The sequence below is a fragment of the Macadamia integrifolia genome, chromosome 14 (assembly GCF_013358625.1).
Source record: "Macadamia integrifolia cultivar HAES 741 chromosome 14, SCU_Mint_v3, whole genome shotgun sequence".
NCBI lineage: Eukaryota > Viridiplantae > Streptophyta > Magnoliopsida > Proteales > Proteaceae > Macadamia > Macadamia integrifolia.
Window position 1 is genome coordinate 8527034 of NC_056570.1, and position 11162 is coordinate 8538195.

The following is an 11162-nucleotide window of genomic DNA, read 5'->3' on the forward strand; positions in this document are numbered from 1 at the left end:
TGGCCGAAAGTATGCCTAGTGGGAGTCAAACTGAGGACGTCTAAGTTTACGGCTCGTACCAAGTTCGTTGCTCACCAACTGCGCTACCAACATTGGTACCATATAAAAAAAAAAATCTTATATATAAAACAGTTTATTTTATCCGTTTTGAATTTGAAACATCTTCAATTCTTAATTACGTAATTCTTGCCCAATTCTCTTTGTACATATGATGCCACTAAATTTTAAAATCCAAAAGGGTTAAAATGTGTTTGAAATTCATAAAAATTCCACAATAGTTAGATTTTAAAATATACAAATATCACGTGCTGAGAGAATCAGTCAATTAAGAATTAGAAAAGAGCAGATCCATTTTAAGCTGATTTCGATTTTGCCTGGATTTTGAATCGATTTCAGTTTGGTTTCGGGTTTGTTTGATTTCTAGCGTGATTCAGTTCAATTTTGGTATTGTAATATCTCAAATCGAAACTCGCCTGAATACTTTAGTTCAGTCTGAGTTACTTTGATTTGTCCAATTTTACCGGTTCGGGTCAGGTATTAACACCCTTACCTGCAGCCAAACATCATAAAAACTCGATCGGAGTATAACCTGGCCACGTTGCACCAATGGGACTATCATCAGATCAGACGGTGGAGAGTGTGAACTTTTTTACTACACAGTCCCACGATGCTCTTGCTGAGAGTCACAGTTCCAAGATCGAACTACATTAGCATTTCTATGGGATGGACTTGTTCTCCTTGTGATTCTGTTTCGGTCCAACACGTGTCAGAATTTAAAAGAGATTTAAAAAACTAGGGCTTTGAAAGTAACGATCAACTCCGGGAGGATGGAACAGGGGAACTATCCTATCCGATTCGCAAATTCGCAATCCTTGTGTTAGCTCAAAATGATTAATATGTCCTTTTCCTTTCTCATGCATATAACGTGGCCCACTGGAGAGGAAGAGTCAACGGATCAGAGGATCGCAGATTAAGGTTGGGCATGATCAGGGATCTGTGGGTCCCAATATCCCGCAGCCTCAAAAGTGACTAACCGAGAACTCCTCCTTGACTGTTGTTAAAAAGTGGGGAGGACTTTCGTATTAAGTACACCAATGACATGTAGGAAAATGGTGTCATACATTAGAAAACCTTTCTCATATGGCCGTGCATGGTATCTTTTGTCAAAAATAAAAATGACAGGATTCTTTGAATAAACTGAGCGCATCAATGAAATGCAATAGAATGACTCGGTGTATTGGAGGGTAACATAGTCATTTCATGTGAGAAGAAGGTATTAATGTCTCCTTTGGCGGCTCAAAAAACTTTTTCTTATCTGTTTAAGTGGAACTCTCATATCACAACAATGGCAACCTGGCACAACTCATTCGACAACAAAATTGTAAAATAATAATAATTATTATTATTATTAAAAAAAATAGGGAAGAAATTTTTTCCATTTTAGACTGGATGATAGAGTTATATGGGTTTTTATAACAGGGGTTCTACTGATTAGGCTACATTTTTCTGTTGCTTCATGGGCATCTTCTTTCAATATTTTTTTTTCTAAAAAGAGGAACACTAATCAAATATTCAACATATGGTTAGTGAATTCCTGTATAATATGAGAATAATATCATACATAAATTCGGTTGTTGAAAATTAAAATAATAAATACATTGAGAAAATTGACTTAATGTTTATAGTAGTTTAATAAAAAAAAAAAAAAAAAAAAAAAAAAAAAAAAGAAAGAAAGATGCTTCTTTGTAAACAGCATAAAGAGCACACCAATAAAGAGTGTAACGATTTCTTACATAGGAAGCAACGCGTAAAATCATTTCATGCAAACATGGATAAGAAGAGAAAATGCTAGTTTACGCTCCACTATCAGCTCAAAGATTTTTTTTTTCCCCTATAAAACACATACCCTGCAGTTAGTATTAATAGTATGATTATTATTTACCAAATAAAAAAGGAATTGTATGATTATTATATTTCCATTAGTTGCTACTTTCAGTATATTTCCATTAGTTGCATATTCAATCGTTGAAACAGTCCCATTAAATTAGCACAAAAGCTCTACTCAAAAAAAAAAAAAAAAAAAAAAAAAAGCTATCATAGGGAAGGAAAGATTTTCTGATATGTTACATGGGTTATGTGTAATTAGGAGTAATTACATGTAAACAAAATTTACTTTTGGGTCTGAATCATAAAACCAGGCAGGTTCAGGTTCAAAGGGTTCCTCATTAATAGAAAGAAAAGAAGGAAAGATTCTCTAAACTAACACAATGAGATTAAGTCTTCCATGCTCCCTCCTCATTGATTATCGGATCTCCTTATGCACCTCAACCATTCAATTCATCCATTGTTACAACCCTACTTTTTCCACCACCGCTCCATCATTTCTTTATTCCTTGTATGACTGCAACCCACTGCTACTACCAAGGTTTTAAGTATTGGTAGGTGTTGTATCGTATCGACTTATACATATTGATATTAGTGGGTATCGATGAAATAAAAGGCATGCATTAGTCGATATGATTCGATACAATTTGTTACATGATCGATACAATTGCGATATAGGTAAAATAGACTTGATATGTGCGGATACTTCATTTTGTTACCTCGATAGTCAGCTAGGTGATTATGATCAAGGTGTTCCGAAAATGTTGCAGGAGCAATTTTTTATAGCTTTGGAGGTTCCTTGTGCCCCCAGTGGTGTTCCAAATCCTTCAAATGATCTTAGTAATAAAATGAACCTTCTAGAAATGATGTATTTATGAAACTTTATATATACGCCCTCTCACACATTATTCTCTTTCCTCTCTCATCATTAGTCCTTGTGGTCCCCTATTTTGCAGTCCAACATCCATCAAAAGAGATGTTTCCCTCTCAAGCATATATGATGCCAATATTCAACCTAGTTTTCGTATAGATTCCTCTCCTTTTGGTATGATTATTACTCAAATAGTTATGGTAAAATGGTTTTTTTTTATGTATTGGTGAGATCTGCCCCAAACCCAAAACCAACCCTAGCCTTAGTTTAGGTTCATACATGAACCAGACCCAACCCTAGTAGACTGGCTCAAGCCAATGAATGTTGGTGTACGATGTCTTGTATTCTGTCACAGTTTAACCCAGAGAGTACTGGCACAGCCCCCCGCTCGAATTTTTTATTTGAGGGCAATTACGTACTTTCCAGTTTAGGGTTTTTCGTTATATATTTGCAGCAAGGGTTTCTTTCTCTGTAATGCAAGCAATACTGAGAGGTGTGAGGGACGAGCGCTGTAACTCTATTCTCCATTGATAGTGAAGTAGGATCTCATCTCACCGGGGACGTAGGCAATCTTGTCGAACCTTGTAAATCTGTGTGCATTGTTTGTTCTTGTTTTTTCATTATCTTTAGCATCGTTTTAGGGTTGCATTTCTACAAATTGGTATTAGAGCTCTAGGTTTTCGTTTTCTAAGGTTTACTATCACGATGGCAGGGAAGGGATCGAATGTCAAGTATGATATCGAGAGGTTTAATGGGAAGAATAATTTCACCATCTGACGTTAAAGGATAAAGTATCTTCTGATACAACAAGGTTCGACGAAAACGTTGTTGGTGAAGTTGAAGAAACCTACAAAAATTACTAATGAAGATTGGGAAGAGATGGAGGAAAAGACAATAAGCGCTATTCGATTGAATCTTTCTGATGATGCCCTGCAATATATTGTGGGTATCGAATTTACACCGCAGTTATGGACGAAACTTGAAAGCATCTACATGACGAAGTCCGTAATGAACAAGTTGTTTGTGAAGAAGCAACTATATTCTCTATAAATGAAGGAAGGTACGGATCTATTAGAGCATCTTAACATGTTCAATCAGATCGTAAGTACACTTGTAAACCTGGAGGTTAAAATCGATGATGAAGACAAGGCGTTACTGTTGCTATCGTCGCTTCTAGATTCATATGATCACCTAGTAACGACTCACTTGTATGGGAAGGAGACCCTTGAGATGGATGAAGTCACAGCTGCCCTCATGTCCAATGATACAATGAAGAATACCAATCGTACGAAATTTCAAGGAGAAGGTCTTTTCAGAGGTGACAATGAGAAGAAAAGAAGGAGATCAAATTAGAAAGGATCTGGGAAGAGTCGATCGAAAGCAAAAGATGCAAAGACAAAGGTCTCTTGTTACTATTGCAAGAAGGAAGGTCATCTGAAGAGAGAGTGCTTGAAGAGGAAGGTGGACTTAAAGAAAAAAGGTATAGATAAGGCATCTGAGGAAGCTAGCATGGTTGATAGTTCAGATGGAGATGATGGAGATGTACTCTCTATATCATCATGTAAGAATCAACCTTCTGATTCTTGGATTTTAGATTCTGGATGTTCATATTACATGTGTCCACATAAGGATTGGTTTGACACATATCAACTATATAATGGTGGGTCTGTCCTAATGGGGAATGATGCTCTATGCAAGACCATTGGGATAGGTACTATCAAAATCAAGATGTTTGATGGGATAGTAAGAACTTTAGCAGATGTGAGACATGTACCAGAATTAAGGAAAAACTTAATATCTTTGGGGGTACTTGACTCAAATGGCTACAAGTACATAGCAGAATGTGGAATCCTCAAAGTTATTAAGGGTATTATGGTTGTCATGAAGAGACAACTAATAGGAAGCCTATACAGACTTATAGGGAGCACAATTACAGGTGGAGCATCTGTGACTACAGATGTAGGATTTGATACAGATGATACCTATTTGTGGCATATGCGGTTAGGGCATATGGGAGAAAGATGATTGATAGAGCTTCATAAAATAAAACTGTTGAAGAGAGTAAAAACTTGTAAATTGAACTTTTGTAAGTATTGTGTGTTTGGAAAATAATGCAATGTTAGTTTCAAAACTGCAAAACATAAGAGTAAAGGGGTGCTTGAATATGTACACAGCGATGTATGGGGTCCTTCAATAATAAAACCCAAAGGTGGGGCAGAATACTTCATGTCCTTTGTTGATAATTACACAAGGAAAGTCTAGATCTACTTCATGAAGCATAAAAGTGAAGTGTTTACTAAATTTAAGGAATGGAAGGCTGAGGTAGAAAGGAAGATAGGAAAGAAAATTTAGTAGAGAATAGATAATAGAGGGGAGTACAAGTACAAGTCGTTGCTAGAATTGTGCAAACTGAAGGGATTACACGTCACTTCACGGTTCTAATGACACTACTATAAAATGGTATAGCTGAAATGATGAACATAACACTTTTAGAAAGAGCTCGGAGTATGAGGCTGAATGCAGGGTTGAGCAAGAGATTTTGGGCAAAAACAGTGAATATGTTATGTTTCCTCATCAACAGATCTCCATCAAAGGCGATTGATTGTAAAATTCTCGAAGAGGTATGGATAGAAAAACCAATAGATTATTCTATTCTAAAAATATTTGGTTGTCCAGCCTATGCACATGTTGAGAGTGAGCAGCGTTCCAAGTTAGACTCAAAGTCTAAGCAGTGCATCTTTCTTGGTTTTAAGAAATGAGTAAAGGGATTCAAATTATGAGATCCAAGTTCACAGAAAGTTATGGTTAGCAGGGACATTGTGTTTGATGAATCTCATATGGTGAAGTCAAAATGTAATTCACAAACAGTTGGTGAAAATAAAGAAGGTTCTACTGTGCAGGTGGAGTTAGGTGAGTCAGAAACAATAAGAGAAAATGAGTCATCCAGTGACTTACCAGGACAACAGGAAGTAGTAGAAGTTCCTTATACTATAGTAAAGGGTAAAGGGAAGCGTACTCATAAAGCACCTGTGAGATACGGGTTTGAAGACATGGTTGCCTATGCCCTCACTGTAGGTATATGTGATCCATCTTCCTACCATGATGCTTTGAGTGATGCACAACATGATAAATGGATGGCAGCTATGATGGAGGAAATGGAGACTCTACAAAAGAATAAGACTTGGGAGATTGTGAAAAAACTCAAAGAAAGAAAAATCATTGGGTGTAAATAAGTCTTTCTTAAGAAAGAGACAGCATCTGAGAATGAGCGTGAAAGGTATAACGCTAGACTTATAGCCAAGGGTTATGCACAGAAGGAGGGGATAGACTATAATGAAATATTCTATCCAGTAGTTAAACACACTTTAATCAGGGTACTACTTGCTTTGGTAGCCATGTATGATTTGGAGCTTGCACAGCTTGATGTGAAGATTGCTTTTATTTATGGTGACTTGGATAAATAGATTTACATGGAGCAGCCTGAAGGTTTCAAGGTGCAGGGAAAGGAAGATCATGTTTGTCTGCTTAAGAGGTCACTTTATGGTCTTAAGCAATCTCCTAGGCAGTGGTACAAGCGCTTTGATTCCCACATAATGAAAATTGGCTACACAAGAAGTGAGTGTGACAGTTGTGTTTATTATGAAGTGTTAAGTGATAATTCCATTATTTTGTTGATGCTTTATGTTGATGATATGCTCATTGTTGCAAAGAACAAACATGATATAGTCTCTTTGAAGTCTTTGTTAAGTGCTGAATTTGAGATGAAGGATCTTGGTACTGCTAAGAAGATCTTTGGCATGAAAATCCTTAGAGATAGAAATGCAGGTAAACTTTGGGTAACTCAGAAGAGGTATATTGAAAAGGTGCTAGAGCGTTTCAATATAAAAAAAGCTAAGCCAGTTAGCACTCCGTTAGCTAGTCACTTCAAGTTATCTGAAAGGGAATGCCCTATAACACATGAGGAGGTGGAGCAAATGTCTCAGGTCCCTTATGCTAGCACAGTTGAGAGTCTCATGTATTCTATGGTTTGTAGCAGACCGGATTTGTCTCATATAGTCAGTGTTGTTAGCAGATACATAAGTAATCTAGGGAAGGAGCATTGGAATGCAATTAAGTGGATCTTCAGATATTTGAGCAAGACTAAAGATATAGGTGTTATGTTCAGTGACAAAGGAAATTCCACAAAATTAGCAGGTTATGTTGATTCCAACAATGCTGATGATTTAGACAAGAGGAGGTCTACTACAGGGTATGTATTTACATTGGCTAGTGGACCCATATCATAGAGGGCGATGCTTCAGTCTAGTATTGAATTGTCCACTACAGAGGCAGAGTATATGGCGGCAGTTGAGGCTGCCAAAGAAGGAGTCTAGTTGGTTAGATTGGTTCGTGAGTTGGGGTTGGAGCAAGGAGGTACAGTGTTACATTGTGATAGTCAGAGTGCCATACATATTGCAAAGAATCACGTGTTTCATGCAAGGACAAAGCATATTGATGTGAGATTTCACAAGATCAAGGAGCTTGTGTCAGAAGGCAATATTCACTTGAGAAAAATTCATACATTTCTCAATCCTGTAGATATGTTTACCAAGCCAGTTACTATAGAGAAGTTTGAGTCCTGTTTAGACTTGATTAAGATTACTCATTGTTGAAGATAAGGGACGCACCAAATAGGTGTGGGTTTGTATCTCTAATGAGGTACGGAGATGAAGACGTCTACAGGTTATCTTTACAGGAAGCTCGACAGGATTCAAGCCAATGTGGAGATTGTTAGTGTACGATGTCTTGTATTCCGTCACAATTTAACCCAGAGAGTATTGGTGCAACGCCTCGACAGGCAGGACGGGTGTAGGGGGCGTAGCCCCCCCGCTCGAATTTTTTATTTGAGGACAATTGTGTACTTTTCAGATTAGGGTTTTTTGCTATATATTTGTAACGAGGGTTTCTTTCTCTGTAATGCAAGCAATACTGAGAAGTGAGGGATGAACACTGTAACCCTATTCTCCATTGATAGTGAAGCAAGATCTCATCTCATCGAGGATGTAGGCAATCTTGTCGAACCGTGTAAATCTATGTGCATTACTTGTTATTGTTTTTCCATTATCTTCTACATCGTTTTAGGGTTGCATTTCTACAATGAAGAAAGAGAATCCGCCGATGTCATCTACTAGTTGGACGGCTAGTTGTTGATGCCATCGATCCTTCATCGCATGCTAGCAAATTTTTTGTCGGTGCCAAGGTAATTGTAAAAATATGAACTCCTACATCTTTTTTCTTTCCAACATGCATGTGAATAACCTTATCTGTAAACGCATCATTTTGCTTTCATAGTGGGTGGGGCAATGATTCAAGCACCCTTGTATCTAGGTGTAGGAGCCACGAGACCATTGCCTTGTTATATGGTTATTGCGCCTAGATACAAGAGCATGCAATTACTACCACAGCCTCGTGAAATTAAAAATTCCATCTATTAGACATGTCAAATTCATGTTTTGTAGAAATTTTTAAGTTTAAACAACAATTGCAGGAAAAAAAAGTTGTAGGATGAACGAGTTTGACTAGTTAAATAAGAGCGCAGATCATGTCCTCGTACGAGAACCATTCTCGTACAAGACTGATCCACACAGATGGAATCCACCCAAGGAAAAATAGTGAACGGATCAGGTTCATACGAGAATGTTCTCATACACTCCTGATATGTAGATATAGAACCTATTAAATAAAGAGAGAGAAAATTGATTCTATATCCACAGACCAGGACCGTTCTCGTACATGAACCTGATCCACTCTCGGAAAAATCATGTGGTGGATTTCATCTATATGGATCAAACCTTATGAGAATGACTCAAGTACGAGAACCTAATTCACATTCGATAAATTAATGTCTCTTTATTACCAAAAAAAAAAAAAAGGAACGCAGTGATGTTGAGTTGAAACTATAGGTTGTACGATTAATTCCCAACTTAATAATCAAAAGCTGTAAATCAAGTGGGGATCAGATCGATCTATGGCGCATGAACTTGCAAAATAAATGAACAAGAGCCACCATCTCTATTTCTTTCCTGTTGTGAGAGATTAAGAAGCTAGAATCATCCTTCACTTACCCACATCCTGTAACAGTATAAGTAATTGGAGGAAGTAGTAGGATACCCCTCCTATTGTGGCATATTGTAGCTTTCCCATCCCTTCTACTGCCGGAAAATCATCATCTCCAGCACGGTTGAACCCTCCGGCAAGCCATCCCAAGTTCTGGTATCCTCCTTCGTATAATCTTGTGACTGCCATCATCGATCTAAAACAATATACAGATCTTAGCATCTGAAAATCTATGATCATATCATTATTATATATGGTTCTTTCTAGGTGTCACTATGCCTAGTGAAGTATAACACTTTCATTATTTGCCGCTTGGTAGTACATGGGTTTGGGGGTGTCAATGGGTGGGGTTGGGCTAGGCTTTTAGAAACCCTAACCCAACCCTAAGGTCTCTTAACTCAACCCTAGCCCAGCCCAGCCCTAAGTCAAGTTGAGATATCTCAGCCCAAGCCCAACCCTGTCGGACTTAGCCCAACCAAACCAGCCCTAATGGACGCTAATTGGGATAGGCTTTTGTGTGTGTGTGTGTGGTTAAGTGTACTTGGTTGCTTGCTCGATACATTGCAAAGGCCAAAAACCAATTTTTCGTATATATGTAGATTGTGGAAAACAAAAGATTTTTGCAGACTTTTATTATAAGTGCTCATTTATAATTATTAACGTATTTATATTATTATGTACTTAAATATATAGGGTTGGGTTGGGTAGAGACCTCAACCCAGGCCCAACCCAACCCATCCCATCCTCAGGCTTGAAATTCTCAACCCTAATCAACCCTATGGGTTGAAATCTCTGCCCAGGCCCTGTTCGAGCTCAAGGTGGGCTAGGGTGGGTTCGAGCTGATTGGGCTTTTTTGACACTCCTACATGGGTTAGTTCATGTGATGGAGGACCCCACATATAAATCATTTTTTCTTTTTTTGGGTCAAATCCCACATATTTATCTCAATGTCCAAATTTTAGTCTAAGTAAGCAACGAAAGTTTCTCAAAAGTCTAATTCAAAGTTTTAATAACATTACCAAAATGCCATCAAATGGCAATAGAATATAATTTCGGGCTGATTGGGCTTTTTTGACACTCCTGCATGGGTTAGTTCATGTGATGGAGGAGCCCACATATAAATCATTTTTTTTTTTTTTGGGTTAAACCCCACATATATATCTAAATGTCCAAATTTTAGTGTAAGTAAGCAACGAAAGTTTCTCAAAACTCTAATTCAAAGTTTTAACGACATACCAAAATGCCATCAAATGGCGATAGAATAAAATTTCAACTACTTTTTGTATTCATTTTAAACTAAAATTGTACTTATGAGATAGTTCTCTGGTCCTCTATATGTTCCCATGTAATGCCATATGGCAAATGGTCACTAAGCATAGCGGCAGAAAAGAAAACCTTAGTAGCGAGGCTAAAAAATATAATGATTTTACTGTATAGCAATCAAGGACTCACCTTAGCCCTTCACCACAGGCAACAAGAAGCTTACTCTCCTTGTCAGGAACTGCCACCTCAACCTGCCGGAGAAATTCAGGGTTGATTGCTGTGAGATATTGGCCGGCCCACAGCCCAATATAGCCGAAGTGAACCCATTTTTTTAGAAGGGTGAGGGGACTATTGTCCATTTCTTTCACAAAGAGTGGGACATGTAATGAACCTGATACCAATGCCTTCTCCCTCTCCCACACTGGTCTGATATCAAGGAGTTTCCAACCTTCAGAATCAATTGCTGCACTAGCCTCCTTCGGCGGTATAGCTCGGACGGTGCCGGATTGTATGAGTTCCCGGCCACCACCGGAAATTGCAGTCGCCTGTAGCCTAAAAACCCGAGTGAAGAACGGTTTTGTAGTGCCTTGTAGCTTAGTCTTCTTCTCATGCTTCAAATAGGAGAAGTAGAACTTCTCTATACGAATTGCCATGTCTCTCTCTCTCTCTCTCTCTCTTATCCGCAGCTGAACCAGTGAAGTTCAAGCCTCTTATCATCTTTGTTTACTCTGCACATGTTGCCATAACTATCTGAGCCGGGGGTTATTGAACCAGAAAAGAAACCGGTCTGGCAAATATCTTGTAAATTTTCAAGGATACTTTGGGCCCCTTTGATAACGTTTCAAGAAACGTGTTTCTGTGTTCAGAAACGACAGAAATAGAACAAAAAGTGTTTGATAAAACTATTTCGTTCCACTTGTTTTCAGAAATTGAAATTTCTACCTATTTATGGTTCAAGAAACGACCCAGGCGAAACAAGTAGAACTTATTTTGCCGTTTCTGGAAACGACTCGTGGCCATTCTTTTCGCTGGTTACTATCGACTTCCA

At 38.1% G+C, this 11162-nt stretch overlaps 1 protein-coding gene across 1 annotated transcript; it reads right to left on the minus strand.

Annotated features, from left to right (window-relative positions):
- Nucleotides 1-1725: 1725 nt before the first annotated feature.
- LOC122061454 (rhodanese-like domain-containing protein 10) lies at nucleotides 1726-10822 on the minus strand. The gene is made up of 3 exons (XM_042624716.1): nucleotides 10304-10822; nucleotides 8860-9047; nucleotides 1726-1891 (listed from the first exon to the last, which is right to left on the minus strand). Exons 1-3 carry the CDS (start codon nucleotides 10765-10767, stop codon nucleotides 1872-1874), a joined length of 672 nt encoding a protein of 223 aa, XP_042480650.1. The 5' UTR covers nucleotides 10768-10822; the 3' UTR covers nucleotides 1726-1871.
- Between the last annotated feature and the right edge of the window lie 340 nt (nucleotides 10823-11162).